This window comes from Carlito syrichta, unplaced genomic scaffold (assembly GCF_000164805.1).
Source record: "Carlito syrichta isolate Samal-C Ts95f unplaced genomic scaffold, Tarsius_syrichta-2.0.1 Scaffold306975, whole genome shotgun sequence".
NCBI classification, from domain to species: Eukaryota; Metazoa; Chordata; class Mammalia; order Primates; family Tarsiidae; genus Carlito; species Carlito syrichta.
Genome location: NW_007251071.1, coordinates 346,114 through 368,016, shown reverse-complemented (window position 1 = coordinate 368,016; position 21,903 = coordinate 346,114). Strand labels below are relative to the sequence as shown.

The 21,903-nt window shown below is 40.4% G+C and overlaps 1 protein-coding gene across 1 annotated transcript in view; it reads left to right on the top strand.

Moving 5' to 3' along the window:
• The window catches only part of PIP4K2A (phosphatidylinositol-5-phosphate 4-kinase type 2 alpha), a 76,299-nt gene that overhangs the window by 28,787 nt on the left and 25,609 nt on the right, over positions 1 to 21,903 (top strand). Inside the window, exons 4-5 of the mRNA XM_008063639.1 lie at positions 11,777 to 11,923; positions 16,959 to 16,997. Of these exons, the coding sequence (XP_008061830.1) occupies positions 11,777 to 11,923; positions 16,959 to 16,997 (186 nt within the window). The remainder of the gene's footprint in view (positions 1 to 11,776; positions 11,924 to 16,958; positions 16,998 to 21,903) is intronic.

Below are 21,903 nucleotides of genomic sequence, written 5' to 3'. Positions count from 1 at the left end.
CGCAGTGGCCGCTTCCGGCCACCGCAGCTTCGACCTGCTGGGCTCCGGCGATCCTTCCGCCTCAGCCTTCCAAGGAGCTGGAATTACAGGCATGCACTACCATGCCCAGCTGATTTTTTGATTTATTGTAGAGATGAGGTCTCGCTGCCCAGGCGGGTCTCGAACCCACGGGCTCAGGCAATCCACTCACCTCAGCCTCCCAAAGTCGCAGGATTAAGGCTGAGCCATCGAGCCCGGCTAGGCCTTTATTTCTACTTGAAGTAGATCAGGACTACTTTTAGTGTTTGTATCTAGCCTTGTGAATGTTGTCTCCTGCTTCAGTGATGACTATCATTTCTTACTCTTTCTTCTTGCTTTTGCCTAGAATTCACTGGGCTTCTGGACTGTCCCAATCTAGACAAGTAATTAAACTTGCTCAATTGCATATCAATCGATGAGGTGGGCCCTCAGAGAAGACCTCTCTTATGAAGTAAATTGGATGAAATTTCTGACAACTTATTGACTCTATAGCCCTTTTTTCTCTTTTCTTTTCCTTTGTTGTTTTTGTTTTGATGAAATACACGCACGATTGCAGCTGTATTATGGAGGGTTAAAATTATAACAAGGCCAACCTCTGAAGAAATGGAACATAGCTAGTTATTCGAATGAATTCTTTCTGGTATTAATTTTCTGACAAGCCAAGCCTACCAGCAATGTGGTGTGGCTGGTAGTTCGGAGCCAGCTACCTTGAAGTCCCTGAACAACGGCGTGACCTTGGACAAGTTACCTAACCTCTCAACACCTACTTCTTGGTCTATAATATTTGGATAATAGTATCCCCTTCATTCGGGTGTTACACTAATTACGTGAATTGATGGTTATAACATACTCAGAGCAGTATCTGGTATACAAGAAGTGCTATATGAGTGACTAAATATGATTCTTGTATTGCTTTCTACATCCCAGTGTTGGAATCATTCTGATATGGTTTTCAGTTGCTAGCTCTTTTAATCCACTAGGGGGCCTGGTTTCTGGAAGAGCATGACACTGAGACAGGATTATGAAGATGCAAACTTTAAGGGGGTAGACTTTTTTCCCCCCAAGTTTCAGTGTTTTGCCCTCGTGTGTATTTGCTGCCCAAATTCTATCCTAATTTGTGCTCTGTGCTAAAAAAAAAAAAGGTAAGCATCATTTCTCAGACCCCAGAAAACTCATCTTAAGCACAGCCAACTTCCATAAATCTCATTTTCTTCATTTGGTTTTCTCTTTCTTATGGTTGGGAAAAAAATGTTTTGGTATAAGTATCTCTTTTTTTTTTTTACATTTCTGTTAGGCTATAACAAACTTAGGTCTTATAAATGATGATTATCAACTAATGAGCTAAACAATGTTACAAGAGCATTCCAAAAAGGGAAAAATTATCAAAACCTACTTGAATGTCTTATTTCTCCTAAATTGACTGATTTTTTTCCCCACTGACCTAAATTCATTGACAGTTTTGCTATCATGTCACTTCAACTTTAATTAAAATTCAGAGACATCATCAGTAAAATTTTAGAAGTTATATAGGACTTACGTAGTAACTTTAGGGAATTTAGGCAATGTAGATGATTAAGAAATGCCTTATGAAAATGTCATTAAGAATATTTAAAATATACTTTTAAAATGGTTTTGAAATACAGGATTTTTTTTATTTCAAAGAGACTAAATTGATAAAAATAAGCCAAAATCTTTTCTTATTATTTTATTTGGAAAACAGTTAGTTACCTTTAGCTGAATCTAGAAGTTATGCCCTGTTAAATAAGCTAGTTAGCACCTCAAATTTCAGTAAAGGATTTTAGGGAGCCTAAAATTTTTGAGTTTAGGAGCCTCGTCAGACTACATCTCTTTATTCTCCCCTGAAGGACAGTGGTGGTATCATTTGAAGAACGAGACATCAGTAGAATAAAACTGAAAAAGTAGGCAATGTAAACCCCCCAAAAAGGGGGGGGACGACTATGGCACTAGAAGAGAAAAGTTTGTGTGTTACATCAGTGCTTCTCAGACTTCACAGTAGACAGGCATGAGATTCCTGTGGAGATGCAGGTTCTGACTCATTGTCTCATGGGGGCCTGAGGGACCACCTTTCTACCTGGCTCCCAAGTGATGCTGATGAGCCCCCTATGAGTGACAGAGCAGTACCTGTTCTAGAACAGCAGAACATTCTGAACATTCAGTTCTGAGTTTATTTTTTGGCTTTTTTGTTCATTATCTGGATGAGTGGTCAACTGAAGTTTGGAAAGTACTTTAAAATTCTAAGTCCTACAAGTACCATCAGACTGTGAGACTAAGGGCCATCAGAAGCTGCAGACATATGTCTTGCTTCTCTTTCAGAAATGTCATAAAGGTGTTTCCTGTCTTGGGGGTTCCTGTGGCTCAAGGAGTGCCCTGTAGTTTGCCATGGAGCTATTTATAACCCTCTGTTCCCACCGTCCCCAGGTTTCACAGGAAGCTGCCCAGTGTACTCACCAGCAAGTTTTTCCTGTGACAGTTATTCTCCACTTTCTGGAAATTCTGCAGTCCTTTTCTCTTCAAACCTTACCTCTGTCCTCCGTGCTATCCTTCTGTCTTTCCAACAGCTATATATTTAATGTTCTTATTCTGGCCTCTCTGTTTTTAACTTTTCCATTTTCTGTGTCTAAACATTCTGCTCAATTCTGGGTGAATTCCTCAGATCTATCACCCAGTCCTGTGTCTCTCTTCTAATCTGTCATCTCACTTGTTCAATGATGTTTTTATTTCAACAGTTATCTTTTTCATCCTAGAAATTTTCTAGAAGTTTTCAAAATCTGCCGCTTCATTCTCGATAGTTTCTTGGTATGTGTTCATCTCTGAAATTTAAATTTCTTTATTTAAATATTTTTTGCATAACTTTACAAAGCCTATTTCTGATTGTCCTGATTGCTGCAGTTCCTAGGGCCCTGGATTTATTGTCACTGTGTCTGCTGTCTCTCGCACACAATGACTTGCCCAACCAGATGCCAACAGAGTTTGGTGTCAAGATGTTGATTAGAAATCAAAGCCTATGTAAGGAAGAAAAAAGAAGCAGGATTGGACAAAGGGAGAAGTTAAACCTCCATGCCAGCCTGACCAAGCCATAGCCACCTGGGGGATGAGGGGAACTGTGGTGCATGCCTCCCATCCCTGCCCCTCCTCGAGGCTTCTATGTTGGACCAAGATAACAGGCTGCCCTGGGAAGGCAGACTCCAAAGAGCTGCCTCTGAAAGCTGCCTCTGACTGTGCCCCCACAGTTGAGCAACAAGGCTTTCCAGGAGGGAATCTGAGCCTCCGTCTCTGTGACCACACTTACCTTCCCTTGGGTTTGATAGTCTTCCTGAGTTCATTGCTATCTTAATCTCTAGAAGGCCTGAGAAAGCCTCTGAACCTAATTTAGGGAAGCTGCTTTCTGGAGAGTTTTGTCTCTGCAAAAGAAGGGGGCGAGGGTTCCCATTCTAGGACTCTGTCAGCTCCTTGCAAGGATTTTGGCTGAGAGTTAGAGCCCCTAGGCCCACTTACTCCACCATACTGATATCTTCAGTGTCCCTGTACCCACATATTCCTGTTAGGGTCAATCTAGTACCTCCTGCTCCCTGACAGTACTGTGGCTGGGACCCAAGCTCCTCACCTGCCCATATGCTCAGACCCCAGGCCCATACATGGGCCACTCAGGGTCAGCTCCTGATTGTGTGAGGGATAAGGAGAAGGTTTTGGAACACTCCTGCCTTTGATACCAGCTAAGCTCCTTATCTGGGATATGGCTCTTGAGGCCTTAGACTTGTCAGTGCTTCCTGACGACGGTAACACATTTGAATTGTAGCAAAGGCATCTTTACTTATGATAAAGTCCTTTATTTTTTTTTTACAAATGAAATCATTTTTAATGATGATGTTATTTACAGGTCTTCATTATAGTGTGTAACAAATGGAATTAGGCACATCTGTGTTTGCATTTGGGTATTTCTGCATTATTTCAGTGCTAAGAATTTTGTAAACACTGTAGAAGAATGTTTTTTTCTTTAAGCCTGATTTTATGAAGCTTAAGAAGAGCAGTTAAGTTTTATCTTCGTTTTAATGTAGTCATCCTTACTTTGTTTTTTAACTTCAAAATTATTTGAAACCAAAATAAGTTTTATTAACTTACATAGACTGTTATCTCAAAACATACCAAGACATCAAGTCAAGGGAATTTGGATTATTTATTTATTTAGCCACTGTAAAAGAAAGAATCCATAATTTCAGGCTCCCTTCCCTTCTTCCCCCTTCCCCTCCCCCTTCCCTTCGCTTCCTTTCCCTCCCCTCCCTCTCTCCTCCCCTTCCTTCCCTCCTCTCCTCTCCCCTCCCCTCTCCCCTCCCTCCTTCCCTCCTCTCCTCTCTACTCCCTCTCCCCTCCCCTTGTTGGAATGATCTATAAACATAGCCCGAAGCACAATAAGGATTACAGATAATTTAACCTTTCAGAAACATTAAATGAAACAAGACTTTACATTGAAGTACTAATTTGATGCTATATTAAATTGTCACTTCAAGCTTCTAAAAAAAAATGGGTGAAACATGATAATAACTGCAATTTCCAAAAGCCAGAGCCCAGGTTCACACTATCATGTGGAGATATAAATATTTATCTGTTGCAGTACATCACTTAGAACCCTCTATGCCGAAACCTTCAGTCAGCTGTGAATCTTTTAATGGCATTTCATTTTACATGAGAAGAACCACAAATCGGGCTTCATAATCCTTGTTATTCTTGGTGAGTGCCTAAGAACACAGGAAAGCGAGACTTTGTAGCTGTTAGATTTTATAAGCTTTTGAACACCTGGTTCCACCACATCATTTTGTCATTGCATTACATTTCTGAGAGATCCACAGTTGGACAGGATAAGTTCTAAGGGGGACTTAGGGAGAGAGGAAAGTTTCCTTTAATGATGATACCTTGACATCATTTATGAATAGATTTTTCAAAAGAAGACTGAAAAAAGTAAAAACTATTAGTGTTGGAAATGCAAGTTACAGACCAAAATAAAAGTAATAATAACCAGCAGATAAAAAAGTTTCTGAGTACACTCTTAGAAAAAACAGATGCCACTACATGCTACATTTTTAATGACCAGAGGTACCCAGCCAAGAAAATACAAAGTAAACAGTACTTACTAAAATCTTTTTTTTTTTTTTTAAGTGAGAGTCTCACTGTGTTGCCCAGGATTGTCTCAAACTCCTGGATTCAAGTGATCCTCCTACCTTGGTCTCCCAAGCAGCTGTGTAAAAACAGTACTTCAAAATGCAAACATAGGTAATACAATGAGTTAACAGTGATAATAGAGAAGCTGACGGCAAGAATGATTGTGATTAATTTAACTACATATAGTAAGTACAATAAGAATCGGTAATAATTCATTTCACTTTTAGAAATTTGGGAGTAGACACTCGGCACTATTCAGATGCAAGCTTCCTGTCATCACTGCCTTACAAGCATTTAAAAGTTGCCACTCCCAGGTGCCAGACAGAGGTGCTCTGTTTGCTATGAGAGAAGGGCTTGGCTTCAGGTAACCTATAAAGCCCAGAAAGGTATAAATGACAGACCAGCATTGTGCCCCCAGGAAGAATGCCTCAGGGAAAATGCCCTATTTGAGGAGCCACTGGGAGAAGCACTTTTCAGTATGGCACAGATGCTACCTGTGCTCTCCCAAGAGAAGATTTCTGGTCTGATGTATGCTCTTAACTTCTGAGCCACATGCGGGATGGCCGGCATTGCTATGTTTGATCCATTTGCAGCCTTGTCTCCTTGGGAACCTCAGAGTGGCTGTGGACAGGAGTCACAGAGAGTCATCTGACTTTTAGAAAGGAGCCTGCATGAGCTGCATAGGACACTGTACCTGTTGAATTTGTAAGTTGAGATATGACGGTAGAAGATAGGGAATACTTGTATCAGTGGTATGCTTTTGCCAATGGGGAGGGATCACATTAAGGGACCATGGTTGAAAGTGAAAGAAATATTTGTACCTTTCTTGAAGAGTTGCCCTAAAGATTAAGTTAATATTTTTTCCATTCTTGTAATCTGGAAATTAAACACATAGAAGGGAGAAAGCAAAGAAATCTTAGACTGTCTTGTGATTGAATCAGCAATGCTAAAAGAAGTTAATAGATGGTGAAGATATTTTTAGCTATTACCAAAAAAGAGGGTTCAGACCAAATAATAGATTATTAAAGAAAAGCATAACATTGTGGGGACCCCAGTGCACTATCTTGTTATTTTTTTTTTTTTAGTTGGAGTCTCACTCTGTCGCCCAGGCTGGGGTGTAATGGCACACTCACAGCCACCCCAGCAATCCTTCTGCCTCAGCCTTCCAAGAAGCCAGAACTACAGGCACGTGCTACCACGCCCAGCTGATTTTTGATTTATTGTAGAAGCAAGATCTCTCCAAGTTGCCCAGGCTGGTCTCGAACCTGCGGGCTCAGGCAATCTACTTGCCTCGGCCTCCCAAAGTGCTGGGATTACAGGCTGAGCCATCGAACCTGGCCCATCTTGTTATTTTTGAAGCATTTATTTACAACTTGTTTTGTTAATTTGTCTATAATGTCTAAGTTCTTGAAGAAAAAGTGATCTGAGTTTTGATCCTAAAAGCAACATAAGGTAGAAATTTTTTTTTTTTTTTTGAGTTGGAGTCTCACTCTGTTGCCCAGACTGGAGTGCAGTGGCCGCTCCCGGCCACCACAGCCTCGACCTGCTGGGCTCCAGTGATCCTTCCACCTCAGCCTTCCAAGTAGCCGGAATTACAGGCATGCACTACCACGCCCGGCTAATTTTTTAATTTTTTGTAGAGATGAGGTCTCGCTGCCCAGGCGGGTCTCGAACCCGCGGGATCAGGCAATCCACTCACCTCAGCCTCCCAAAGGCGTGGGATTACAGGCTGAGCCACCGAGTCCGGCTAGAAATAATTTTTTATATTTACAAAAATATTTCTTTTATATTTACAAAAATATTATCTCACTTTATAAACAAATACACAGAGAGAGACATATGCAGCATTATTCATTTTGGGCAAGTCTTTATTTTACGGAGTCCTTGAAATTGGGGGTTCCCATCATGCATTTAAGATATTACCTGTGTCTGCCAAAGCATTTTAAGCACACATCAGGTGCTTGTGGAAGTCTGTCACCCTCACCTCTTCCTGCTTGCCTTCTCCATCCCTCTCCCCAGGGTCTTGTTTCATCTTGCCCCAGCTTGAGTCATCTGCAGGCCCTGTTACCCTCATCTCCACATCCTTCAGAGTGCACATCTTAAAAGCAATAAGTTTCTCCCTTGTTTGTTTGGGAGCATCACATCTAAGCAGAATGATGCCCAAAGATCCCCTCCCTTGTTGGTGTGAGGATAGAGAGGAGCCAAGGGGCTGAGGCAGACAACCTCTAACTGCGGTGCAAGTCCTTCTGTGGCTTTAAGAGGTCACCATTTATCAGCTTTGTAAGTGCACACAAACTTTGGGAAGTTGGGAGAATTTTAAGTGTAAATTCTATATAAATCATGGGATATAATTATTTACTCTTATTTCAGAACAAATTGATATTGCTCAGGTCATTATTCTTTTCTACCTCCTTTCCCCAAAGTCAAATTCCTCACATGAGGCCCAATGGACAGGGAATAAGAACATGGAGTGGTGCAGGTTACAGATGCAGTTTTGTTCTCTAAAGCATGTACACTGCAGCCACTTCCAAGTTCTCCCCCAAGTTAATCATGTGACAGCTGTTTTTATAAGATTAACACCCTTATACAATTATTTTATAGTACCCCCTTTTCCTCCTTTCATGGCTGACACATGCCTCCCTTTTTTCCTACTTTTTTCTTGTATGATGTTCTTTATCATGGCCATCATGAGAAAAACTTTGGGCTTCCCTTTCATTATAAATCACAGTGGATTTTTTTCTGCTTTCAAAATCTAGAATTTTCGTATTTACAACACCTGGAGGTGAGAGTCAAAGTATTAATTATAACGATAGCAGATAGAGTAAGCACCTGTAAGAAACATCTTAGGGTTTTCCTTTAATTTGCTCCATTCATTTATTTATTCAACAGTTAAGTATTATGTAGTATTTACATGCTACATCCTGCTAAGAGCTTGCTTAAAACAGACACAGTGTTTGCTACCGTCATAGAGTTACATTTGACAAAGAAGCCATATTAAACTAGTTGAATCTTATGTCAAGGTGAAGCTCAAAAGGTTATTGACTGGAAATAATGAGTTTAGATGTTATTGAGAAACAGAAACAAAAAGTGTGGACGAGGCAGCCTATGAACAGTGTGGAGTGAGAAGATGAGAGGGCGTCTAGTTCAAGACCCTAAGCAAGTCCCATATTTAATGAGCATGTAGAAAGGAGGAATTGGCCAAAGAGTAGGAAAAAGAGGGACCAGGAGAGCATGGTGCCTCAGAGACTGGTATCTCAGAGGCCAAGGAAGTAGTGTCAGGAAAAGTCCCTAGACAGAATGTCCTGTGCTCAGAGGGTTTGAGTGAGAGAATGAGAAGCATCTGTCAAATTTAACCACTCAAGGGTCATGGATTATCTCAGCAAGAACAGCTGCCCTGAAGGGGCAGGAATCAGCTGCAGAATGGATAGGAGATAAGGAAAAACAGAAAAGCGTGGACAACTCTTAAGTAGTTGCTCAGGAGAGAGAAAGACCAGAAATAAACAGTGTCAAAGAAGGGATTGTATTTATTTTTACTTTTTTAATAAAAATTTCAAATGTGCAGAAAATTGGTAGCATATATCCATTACTTAGATGTAACAACCATTAACATGCTTATCATGTTTGCATCTTTTTTGTTGTTGTTGAAGTATTTCAAAGTAAATCATAGATATGTGCTTCTCTGAAGCATAAGGACTTCACACACTAACAAAATCGACAGTTAATTCCTTAATATCACCAAACAACTATTGAGTGGCATAGTTTGGTATCCCCAGTTGCCCTCAAAATGTTTGTGTAAGCTATGATCCAGGCAGTGCAAGACGTTGCCATCTGATTGTCACATCTCTGCAATTGAGGAAGTGTTTTGTTTTTTGGTTTTTGTTTTGTGAGAGAAACTTTAGCACATTTAAGCACTGTTGAGAAGCCACCAGTGGAGGGAGAGAGATTGAAGAGCCTGGATTGAGAGGGGTGATGCATAAGAACCCAACAAGACAGATCCCAGAGTGATGGAAGGGACTGGTCTTGGAAGGGGAACTACCATGCAGATGCTAGGTGTCTTTGTTTATTTATGATGCTATAAAGAACACTTGAAGCTGGATAATTTATAAAGAAAAGGGGTTTATTTAGCTCATGGTTTTGCAGGATATACAAGAAGCTTGGTGCTAGCATCTACTTCAGATAAGAACCTCAGAAAGCTTCCACTCAGGGCAAAAAGTAAAGGGGAATCCTCATTTTGTGGAGAGAGAAGAGAAAAGAGAGAGAGGAATAGGTACCAGGTTCTTTTTAACAAACAGTTCTCCTGATGGCACCACGCCATTTATAGAGATAACCCCCATGACCCAGACACTCCACCAGGTCTCACCTCCACCACTGGGGATCAAATTTCAACATGAGGTTTGGAGGGGACAAATATCCAAGTGATATCACTGGGAAATGGGGCAGCAGGAAGTCAAGGCCACTCCCTTGTGGTGTCCCTCTTTTTCCCTCTGAGGTAGAATGAGTCGCACATAGGCAAGAACAAAATGTCTCTGTTCCTTGCTGAAGTCAGCACTGCTCTCAGTCCAGGTATACAATGGATGCTCAGTTAGTAGTCAAAAGATTTCTTTAACATATTTGTCAGCATGAATAATGGTTAGTCCCTGCTATGAGTCATGGTGTTCTGTGACTCTGCACAAAGGTATGGATCAAAGAGATATTTCTGTGGACAGGACTTTGAAGTTAGTTCATGATGAGGATCTGAGCAGAACAGCACAGAGGGGTTGGGCAGGAAAATGAAAATTGGTGTGTGCCCAGGGTGGCAGGGATTGTGTCTCATGGGATCAGAAATAACTACCACAGAATGTGAATCTGTTAGGAGTACAAAACAGGTGTGACATTAAAATTTCTTAACAGAGTTTTGAATGAAAATAATTATTATCATTTGCAATATAGTACACAGCATTGTGTGAAGTATATTGACATACTATTATCTGTAATCCTCAAAACACCTCCAAGGTAGGAATTATGGTGCTCATTTCCTGGAAAATGAAACAAAAATGTACAGTGATTTAGTAACTTGCTCAAGATCTCACAGCTAGTAAACGGAGGCTCCAGGATGCATAGGCACATGTTTCTGGCTCACAAACCTAGGTTCTTTCTGCTGCACTTACCCAACACACACTCCCTCAGTCTCCATGTCTTAAAGCCCATCCACCTACCTTTCTTCAGAGATGCTAAGCAACAGATTTCTTTAGATCAGATGTGAGAAGTTTTCTTCTCACCCAAGGACTATTTATCACATATTTTGCATTAGCAAAACTCAAATTATATTTTGATAAGAGAGAAACAGAAAATGTTCCATTCATATGATTTCAAATAATAAATGAAGGTGAATCTCTACTGAGAAAATATATCAAATAAAATATATAACTCAGTTATTGTCAGTAAGAAAAAAGAGCAGAAGCATCTTTAAAATCTGCCAAAACTCTGTGTGGCAAAAACAAAACTCAGATACTGATGCTGTTCCTTTTTACTTTACTGAAAGACTGAAGACTTTTTAATTCTTAAGGTAGTTAAATATTACCAGAATTGATTATTAGCATTGTTTACAAATAAAGAGTTTGAAAGAACATTCTAATTACTTTTGTATTTTTATAAAATGCTCATTGTATAAAAAGGAAAAACTCAAGCAATATAGTTTAAAAAAAAAAAGGATCAATATTGCCTCCACTTGCATCGTCAACATTTTGTGAACCATTCTTTCACTATCTCTGCAAATATGTCCAATGTATACTTTGGGAAGTACAATGGGAACCATTTCATAAAAATCTGCTATCAAGGGAAAGCAGCTCCACCTTGTGGCTTTCTGGAGTATGGTCATGAAGGACTGCTAAATTCGTGTTGTGTTTTTGCAACTCTCCTTGGAAATGGTGTCAGCCATGGGACTTGTCCAGTGTACTTGATTGAAGCCAGTGGTGAAGGGGGTGGCAGACAATCTCCATCTACCCGTAGAGCAATAACAAGGTGTCTGTGGTTGCAAGGGTTCCCCTTCACCTCTGCTAGACAGTTTAGTTCTAGACATTAAAATCTCAGTGAGAAACAGAAAAACTAGACCAGCACCCAGCGCTCCTAGCTTCTAGCTCTGTGCTCTCTGCAATTTCCTCTTTAATCTCGACTTTAACACTCTTAAGGAAGCTGATCTTAGCAACCAGGTCACTCAGCCTCAACCTTGGGGATTATCATCAGGACTTTTAGAGTGGAAGATAGAGGCCCTATGTGGAGTATAATTTAACTTCAAAGGAATTTCAGAAAGGATAGTCATATGTCTTCTTGCCTTGCACTGTTTTATCCAAGTCTTGACCTTGCAGATTAGTTTGGAATGTTGGGGGGAAAAAATCTCTCTTTCGGGAGAAAATTGAATTTTCTTATCTGCGGGGAGATGGTAAACACAGATTTGACTGGTAAGCAGTGCAAATGGGGTCATTGCTATAAATAGGACCTTCATGGTTGGAGGTTTCCACTGTGTATAAACACCATAGGCATGTGTATTTTACATCCAAACAAGCAATCTTTTGATTTTTTTCCTTTATGTTTCTCTCCTATGCAGTATATAGTGGAATGTCATGGGATCACCCTTCTTCCCCAGTTCTTGGGCATGTACCGGCTTAATGTCGACGGAGTTGAAATATATGTTATTGTTACAAGAAACGTGTTCAGCCACCGTTTATCTGTATATAGGAAATATGACTTAAAGGTGAGATTGGTTTTATGAATTTTGTAAAGTAACTCAAGCTTACTCATCCTCATTGTAAATGTTGTAATAGGTCATATAAAACTCATAGGAGATGCTCAGAGCTTAAAGCTACCAGGAAAGTAGCAGTGTACTCCTTCCTGGAGAGCAGTCAGTGCTTGCTGGCTTTACCAAAAGATTCTTGCACATCTTAGACATTTTGTCTATTTATTCAACACCAGCTGTCTAATAGACACTGTTCTAGGTGTTGGGAATAATGTGATGAGCAAAGTAAAACAAACCTGCACTCAAGGAGCTGACATTCTGTTACATAAAGACAGGAAATAAGTAAAAGTAATAAAGTCAGTCATACAGTATATTTGGAAGTGGTAAGTGCTATAGATAAAAATAAAGACAGAGAGGGATACAGTTTTAAATAAGGTATCAAAGAAGTTTTCTCTGGGAAGATGACATTGGAGCAGACTTCAAGGAAGAACATTCCTGGCAGAAGGAACAGTAAGTATACAGGTTCTGAGACAGGCCACTTCAAAGACTTGGAGTGAGAGGGGGACTCTTGGAAATTCTGAGAGTGGAATGACATGATGACCTGGCTTCTAGCATCACTAACTCAGAAGACTGTCCAAGTTAGGGATCTGCAAACTGTGACCTGCCTGAATACCAAATCCAGCTCAGGTTATTTTTATAAATAAAATTTTATTGCAATACTACCATGCCCATTGTTTCTATATTGTCTTTGGCTACTTTTGCACTATAATGGCAGAGTTGAGTCATTACCACAGAAGCCATTGTGGACCACAAAACCTAAAACATTTACCCTCTTTTGGTCTGAATCTTTTTATACTTTTAAAAGAAGACCCCAAAAAACTTTTGCTCATATAGATGATATCTATGGATATTTGGAATATTAGAAATTAATGTAAAAATATTAAAATATCTATTTTAACTTATTTAAAATAATAAAACCATTACATGTTAACATATTTTATGAAAAAAAAAAACTGTTTTCCAAAAATAAAAGATTAGACAAGTGACATTGTTTTCCATTTTGCACATCTCCATTCCACTCTCTGACTTAATGTGATACAATTAAAATGTCCTATCTGATTCTGCTATCTCTCTCTTATGGTGTTATTTCATTGAAATATTTAAAGACAGTCTGACCTCACACAAATAATGTAGTTAGAATAGATAAGGTGGGAGTTCTGATAACTTTGCCAGATAATTATAGATACTCTACTTTCATACTTCACCAAAACTTGGCAAGAGATAATTCCTCAAAATTTAGTTACATTGTGGGATCTGAGATTGCAATATCAATAAACTTTTTTACTCTTTTCATTAAAATCCATTGGTCTAAACGCATGATTTTGTAAAGACATGCACTTATCACTTGGAACATACTAGTTCACTGGGTTATATGGGTTTTCCAATTATTGACATGTTTCTCTATACAGTATCAAAAAGTCACCTTCATATCACCAACAGTATCACCAGAAAAGTCTTTTACATACAGAAAGCTGTCAAGCTCAGTGTGGTAGATACAAGTTGTTTGTTTTGTTTTGTTTTAATTCCAGTTTTCACTTGAAAGCTCAAATTTTATCACTGGCAGCAAGCTGTATCAGTTGTTTTCTGTGAAATGACAGCACATAGCCTCCCCCAGCACACAGCCAAGCTTAGCAGCTTTGTTCATCTTTGAGCAAATATCTGCCAAATGCCCAAATCTGAATAAGCAAACAGGCTATCAGCCATTCTTTCAAATAAAAATGTTGTTTCATGAAAAAAGGTAGCTAGTTTAGCTTATAACTCAAACCATCATAAAAACAGTTTTTGAAAAACGATTTATTATTTATAAACAGAAGTGCTTTGTCATACTTCCCACACAGAATATAGAAAAGGTGTGTACTCCAGGGTCAAGATTTGATACATTTAACTTTATTGCTTCAGCATATATATCTTCATATATTTACTAGATGCCTACTTGGGAAGCACTGTCTTAGGCTCATAGAGGTTCAGCAACTTGCACACAGCTAACAAGTCACAAAAACCATGGTATGTGGCATGTACACACTGAAATGACACTAGGTCTCTTAAAAAATGCTAGTTTTTTTTTAAATGTGGATTTTTTTTTTTTTTTAAACCACAGATGCTGCTAGTACCTTTTGGTACCACTGCTTGATTTATGCTAAACTGCCGGCAGCTTTTCACACCATTGTTTTTGTGACTATCAAGACAGTGTAGAAAACAAAGTGTCTCGACATGATTAAAATAGTGTTTCCCTGTAAGGGTCTTAGGAGCTCAGAGTACTGAACCACACTTTGAGAAATGCTAGTTTAAGTGAAATAAATGGCCTAGACCTGTCTCCTGACCTCTGAAATCCAGACAAACTGGATCAACTTCCCAAATACAGCCTCACCCTTTCCTGCGTTCAAGTCTTAGCTGGGGCCATTTTGTTCCCCTGGAGTTGTCCCTGGGGCGATCCCAGCCAACCTCCAGGGCTCTGGCCCCACCAGCTCTTTTGTGAAGACTTTGAAGTACTTTTCTTTATAGCATGTGAAATCCTGCTGAGGATTTCAGGACTACATGTGCTGGTCTCACCCTCCATCCATGTGAAAACCAGTGACCTCCAATGCCACGCATCCTGATTTTATGAGTCGTTAGCCAAATCAGTTTCTTCATCTGTTAAAGCAGAGTTTATTTTACTCACATTTGCAGGGTTGTTGTGAGGATTAAATAAGATGCATATGGGCCATGTACAGCACAAGGCATGGCATATGGGAAGCATCAGTGAACTTGGTTGCCTCGTCTGTTCTATTAGCTTGTAAGTGCCTTAAGGTCAAGTGTTTTCTGCTGACTTTTATCCCCCCTGAAATGCCTAAGATAATGTCTCAGACAAGTAGGAGTCTAGTAAACATATCGTGATATAAATTATATTTGTAAATTGAATGTTCTAGTTTTAATTTGTCTTGCATTTCATAATTTCATCTCCCTTTCTGGCTTGTACAGTAGATAAATTCTGTTCTTGCCAGTGCTTTCCATTGTGATGCCTGTGCATTTGGCATTGTTTCATGGCTTAAACTCATGGCCTTACTTTTCTATTTTTGTTTCAGTTTTTATTGTGAATTAATTTAAACTTAAAGGAGTTTTTTTTTTTTACTCCTTTCCAGGCTAATAACCAGCATTTTCATAGAGATTAAGCTTCCTTGAGAATCAGAAGCAGGGTGAATTATATTGTAGGAAGGAAAACACACACACAAACCAACAACTTGGTGAAGGATGCAAAGTATAATAAATAGTTTCTTCCTCTGCCAAGCAGCGTAGGCAGTGCTCAAGTGTTACTGTCCCGTTTCTCTTTTTAAAACTGGGAACTTTCTTTGTTAGAAATCACCGTGTAAGGGAAGGAGGGAAAAGAAAATACTTGTAGTCCATATTCAGGAATCCCTAAAGAAAAGAAAGTGGACGGTAGTAGATGACAGTGGAAGGCTCAGCTATGCAGAGTGGTCTGGACTGTGGCTGTGGGATGGGTCCTCAAGTATTCCTTCATCCCATTTATCCATCTCCATTTGATGGGTCATCTTGGTGCTCCTCTGACTGACTCTAAAAAAAAAATTGAGCCTTTTCTCTGAGCCATCAGCAGGATCTCTGGGATCCACCAGTCCCAGGGATGCTGAGTACCAGGGGCCTGGAAGATAGCCCTGGGGAGTTTGGAGGCCTGGTTGTGGCACCCTTCCCTAGCATGAGGAGTCTAGTCTCTTCAGTCCAATTTTCTGCATTTGTGAATTACAGGCAGCACAAACCCTAATCAATGCCTGAGCTGCTCAAATGAAAGATGGTATATGTATAAAAATTTTGATGTATTTGCAAATGGCCAATCTAAAAGCCACTTTCAGTTTCCCCAAGTCAAATTATTTTAATGATTGGCTAACTCAAGTATTTCAGGGCAACAGATGTCTATTTAAGAGGTGGTCAGGTGAACAGTGGCTTTGCTAACCTAGTAGAAGTTTAAGGTATCCAGTGAAGGAGGGGAAGGGAGTTCAGGAAATTAATCTGTCCTTCTACAGTCCTTTGTTCAATAATCACTGGACATCTGCTGTGATCATGTCACATGATCACTACTGAAGAAAACAAAGAATAGTCACTGTTGTGTTCACATATTTCGGAAGTCATTGGATCATTTGTTTCTCAGCTTTTCTTCTGAATTAAAGTCTTCCACAAGCAAAGGAAAGTTTCTCTGCTTGAACTCTACCCCTAAAACCTCCCTGTTGGCATCTGAGGTAGATTCGGGTCATCTTGGACAACCCAGAACTCTGAGGCATAGTTTTGAAAACCACTGCAGTAGAGTGGACACTGCTGAGATCAATGACTGTGTTTTCTTCTACTTTGTACATCTGTGCTCAGCATAGGGCCTGACACAAAAGAGGTACAAGTAAATGTGTGTCTTTGAAGGAATCTCCAAAGTAAAGGGGGTCAGAAAGTGGCCTTGGGGGACTGATGTATAATACGTGAGGAAAAGTTGTTCTTCGATAACTCTAAGACAGGAGAAAATACTGAGTACTGCAGAAAAAGCAATCAGAGGGCAAGGACATGCCCACACCTGGGAGATGTAACAGGAAAATAAGCATTTAATGCCCTGGTGATCACCCCAACTGGCTGATGGCCCACATCCCATTTAAGATAAGACAACGATTTCTGGCAGTTGATGCAAGATGGAAACTGAGTTTGATCTAGTGTTTAGTAACTGCTCAAGTGATAGTCAGATTTTCTGAGTTCCAGCATGTAGACAAAAAACAGAGCAAGACAAATGAGCACAACAGAGTCAGGGCTGGAGAAGTGGCCAGTGGACAGGAACACCTGTGGGGGGGGCACACAGACCAGACAGGGAGCTGTGGTCAGGGAGGGAAAAGAAGCCCACTCAGGGTGCACTCCAACTCAGAGTGGATGCTGAGCCTCTCTGCCCTGCCTAGAACCATTTTCGTGTTTTATACATGTGAAACTTGATGCCTCACTTGTGCATTTTTTTTTCTATTTATTTGTGTTTCAGGGCTCTACAGTGGCTAGAGAAGCTAGTGACAAAGAAAAGGTAAGTTCCTTGCTATATTTCTTCCTGCGTCCCTGGGCACACTTAAGTAGTTCCTCTCACGTTCTTTCTTGTCCCCCTGCTGCTATTCTTCCTATTTCCCCTAATGCTGCCACCAACAAGATTCCTATCATTGATCTGATGAGTGTTCTACTTCATTTGTCTTCCTCAGATTGTTGAAGGATGAAATTGTTATTAGTCGTAGATGTGGTTGGAAGGAACATTCCACATGAAGCGTGCTCTTGAAAAACACAACCGCCTGTGCAGCAAACTTATGATAAAAAATGATGGTAATGGCTCAGTGCACACCCGCAGGTCAGGGGACCAGGTCCCTGACACCACTGCACCACTAATGAACCTGATACATTTCTTTGCCTCTCTGAGTCCATTTTCTCACCTGTAAGATGTTGGCGTGGATGAGCTTCAAACTCCTTAAATGTAAAATATGATTGTTAAAATATGATTAGTGTATTTTTACTTAAAAATATAGGGATAAGAAGACTATAACTTTTTTCTCTTTTCCAGGCTTTTTGGACCTTAGGTAATACTTGAATTACTTTTAGTTTATTATATAAGATTACACATAGACTCAACCTGGAGGATCAATTTAAAAATGAATTTAGGAAGTAGCTTCCTGGATGTAAACCTAAGCTAACCCAAATCAACATGTGCTTATATGAAAGGTCCTCTGTACTCTCAGTTATTCCTACCTGCCATCTCAAGAAGGACCTTTTTCTTTGTTCCATTTGAAAGGGCACAAGGTTTTGTTTGTTTATCAAATTATTTTAGAGTTACAGCACCTAGTTTTGAGTTGAATTTTATAGACTCACAAATCTAGTTTCATATATTCATTCTGAAGTTTGTAAATATCATTCTGGTTACTGCCCTAGCTTCAGAGGCTAAAATAACAAGTCACACAGATACATCTAGCAGAGGATGCAGACATTAAATAGAAAATGATGCTGCTATGTGATAAACACTCTCATGGGGATGCTTAGGGAGCTGCATAGCAAGGGCAACTGGCTCAAGCTGGATGGGGTCAGGAAAAGTCTTCCTGGAGGAGATGATGTCTAGAAACCTGAAGGATAAGTAGGAGTTAGCCAGAAGAACTCCTGGCTAACAGGGTAGGGTTGGTGGGTGGTATTGGTGGGTTAGCTGGAGGGAGAGAGGGAGGCCACAGATGGAAGCTGGACCAGTTGGAGAAGCTGATGAAGTAACCCAGAGAAGATGGGGGCCTGAGCTAGGATGGTAAGAAGTGGATAGATTCCAGAGAGACTTAGGAAGGTGACTCTACAGAACTCAGAGATTGAATGCTGGGGTGAATGGTTCCAGAGAGTATGTGTGGAGGGAAGGGCTTAAGGGTGACTTCTAAGTTTCTGGTTTGAACAGTTGAGTAGATGTCCACTTACTACAAAAGAAACAGGGAGGAAGTGTTTTAAATGTCAGTGTGGCATCAAAACAGAGATATCCAGCCGGGCTCAGTGGCTCAGCCTGTAATCCCTTGGGAAGCTGAGGTGAGTGGATTGCCTGAGCCCGCAGGTTCGAGACCCACCTGGGCAACTTGGTGAGACCTCATCTCTACAATAAATCAAAAAATTAGCCGGGCATGGTAGTGCACGCCTGTAGTACCAGCTACTTGGAAGGCTGAGGCGGAAGGATCGCCGGAGCCCAGCAGGTCGAGGCTGTGGTGGCCGGGAGCGGCCACTGCACTCCAGTCTGGGTGACAGAGTGAGACTCCAACTCAAAAAAAAAAAAAGAAAAACTGAGATATCCAGTAGGCATGAAAGGCTATATAGAGGGTCTCAGCTGAAAGAAAAAGCTTTGGGATCCTCCATGGAAGGATAGTCAGCAAAGACAGGGAAGTGGACAGAGTCACCCAGGAGGACTGTATGGAGAAGAGAAGCATGTCTCGAACCCACCCAGAATAACATCGATGTTTATGGGATGAATCAAGAAGTCAAGAAAGAGAGTCCTGCAAAGGATCAACCAGAGATCAGAGATGAGCCAGGAGAGTCTGAATCATTCTCTCAAATACTTACTGGGCATCTGTGATGAGCAGCATTTTGCCAAATCTTGTAAAAAATGCCTCAGACACAGTTTCTATACTCATGAAACTTGCACTCTAGTAATGTCCTAGAAACCAAAGGAAAAGAACTTTCCAGTATCAGATGCTTCTGCAAGACCTGGTCAGATAAGGACTGAGAATTATATGTTGGACTTATCAACAGAGAAATCACTGGAGACCTCATCAGTGAGGAGAGGTGGGAGCCACAGCCAGACTGCAGCAGGTGGAGAAGTGAGGAAGAGAAAAGGAAATGGCGGGTTCTTCTTTGGCCATTTGCATCTTTACTGTGGATTTGTGAATGTGCATTTTGACAATTCAGCCTCCATGTATAAGGGGGAACCCTCCCCCCAAAAACTGGAATTATTATTTTTGCGGGGAGAGAGGAGGGGGAGCAGGGCCTCTTTTAGTACACTCTTCCCTGTAGGTAAGTGTTACAGGCATCCACATACCAGCTAGCATTTTTGTGAGAGGCCGAGTTCAACTTCAGTGAGATGTTTTTTTTCATCTGAGAGTCTTTCATTGTGTTTGCCCGCTTCTCGATAGATGACTTACTAGCATACCTGCCCACACCGTGCTGAGTGTTCAGCAGTTTTTAACCAAAAAAAGTATGCCTACCATGCCCCACCCTCCCTATTCACCCAGTCTCACCCCAAGTGGCTTTTTTTTTTTTTGCTTGTTTCCCTGAACGACAGACACACTAAACGGCATCAAAATCAACAAGTTCAAAACTGTTTTGAGCAATGGAAAAAGAATCTTGATGGGTGTATTGCATCAAACAGAGAGTACTTTGAAGGTGACTGAAGTTTAAACATGTAAGAATAAATACACAATTTTTTCTAAATAAGTTCTGAGGTTTTTTGGGTCCCCCTTGTAAACTACCTTGAAGGTACCAGTTTGGGCCAGAAGAAGCAGAAATAATGACTGTCAACTTCTTGACTCTATGAGTCAACATTTCTTCCAGGTGCCCAAAACTCAGTGGATATTTAAATTTTAGTCCATGAGAAGCTGAGAGGTTTAATATTATTGAGACTTTCTCCTAGGAGGAAGTACTAAACTATTTACAGAACCACACATACTCTTCAGATCATACAAAAGCCCAGCTCTTAAGTCAGATCTGTGGACAGAATGACATCACAACCCCACATTGGCTATTCTGTTTTTACTTTGTCCCCAGGTCCCTTGAGACTACCACTAACTAGCAGAATACTTTTCCTTTGTTCATTTTTATTTCTTCAGGTTCAGTCAGTAAAGGCTTGGCATGCTCTGACAATAACCGTGCCAAAAAGGACAGTTATAGCTAATGGTATGGTTACTGAGAAGCCTAAATCATAAAAGTAGGACATGTAGCAAGGAAGACCACAAGTATTTGACTTCTTGTAGCTGTAACATTTCCTCAGAAGCAGAACATTCACTCTCCTGTCCTTCTCTCCACTGTTCTGCCTGTAGGACTACACACTTTCCAGAAACCCAAGATATGATCCACAGTTCTACTGCTTTCCTCACCAAAAAAATGTTTAGCCCTTTTATTAGCATAGATTTCTGTGAAAAGAAATGTAGAATACAGAGTTTGTTTGAACAGAAACTCAATTTTCTAAGGACTTTGCTAGGATGCTTTTATCCTGTAATATGAATATATGACAATCGTTCCTCAAAACATTTTCCTTAGAAAAGGAATGCTTTTTAGCACAGGGCTTAGAGAAAGCTCAGAGAGAGGGCAAGGCCCTTGAGAGATGAGAGTCTGGCTCCTCCACCTGACACACGGCAGGTTTGAGACCCAGAAGCTGAAGTTCCCACACAGCATCATAAAGCTAGCAGCAGACACAGAGACCTGACTCTAATCTGGGATTTATTTTTTTAATGTTAATTTCAATATGTTGGGAATTAATTATAAAAGGTAAATCATAATAACTTGCTTTTGTTGAGCACAAACTATGTGCCTGACACTGAAATTTTAACACGAATGAGATGAGATTAGTGCTATTATTACTTCTTTTGAGTAGATGAAGCTACTTAACAGACAGGTTCAGTAACTTGTTCAAGGTTCCACGGTTACAAGGTTCAAGCCTGAGGGCTCCCACACCAGAGCTCACATTTCTAAGCTCTACACCACACTTACTTTTTAAACGTCAGGGAGTTCTCTCCCTCCCTCCCTCTCTCTCTTCTTTCTTTTAAGTGCATTTTATCAAAAAGTCATGTTAATCCCATTAATCGTGAAAATGAATGAAGAAAAAGCCATCACATTGACAAAAACATTGTTTCAGTGCTAAATATGGTGCTAAAACAGTTCATTCTGAGTCTTGACTTTTTTTAAGTAGTGAAATAAATTATTTGGTTTCGTACTATGTTGGCAAAACAACCAATTTATATTTCCTCCATTTGAGGAGTTTGAGCATTTTTGTATATTTTGTACATGCAGAACAGTCTTTGTCACTGTGTCTTACACTGTGTATACATTAAAATTATTTACACTATTGCCCTGAGGAAGAATTCAGTACCCTATACTACTTTGGAGGATTGGGTTTTATGGTAGTTCTTCTTCCAGAGAAAACAGAGGCTCAAAAGGCCACCCCATCCACTCTTCTGTATTACAGAAGCTCACTGAGACGGAGGAGAGGAAATAGCTTGAAGATACGGAATCTCGGCCGGGCTCGGTGGCTCAGTCTGTAATCCCAGCACTTTGGGAGGCCGAGGTGAGTGGATTGCCTGAGCCTGTGGGTTTGAGACCAGCCTGGGCAACTCGGCGAGACCTCATCTCTACAATAAAAAAACAAAATAAAAAAAAGATATGGAATCTCAATGTAATAAAAATTGGTAATTGATAAAGGAGAACGTGCCTGCCTTGGC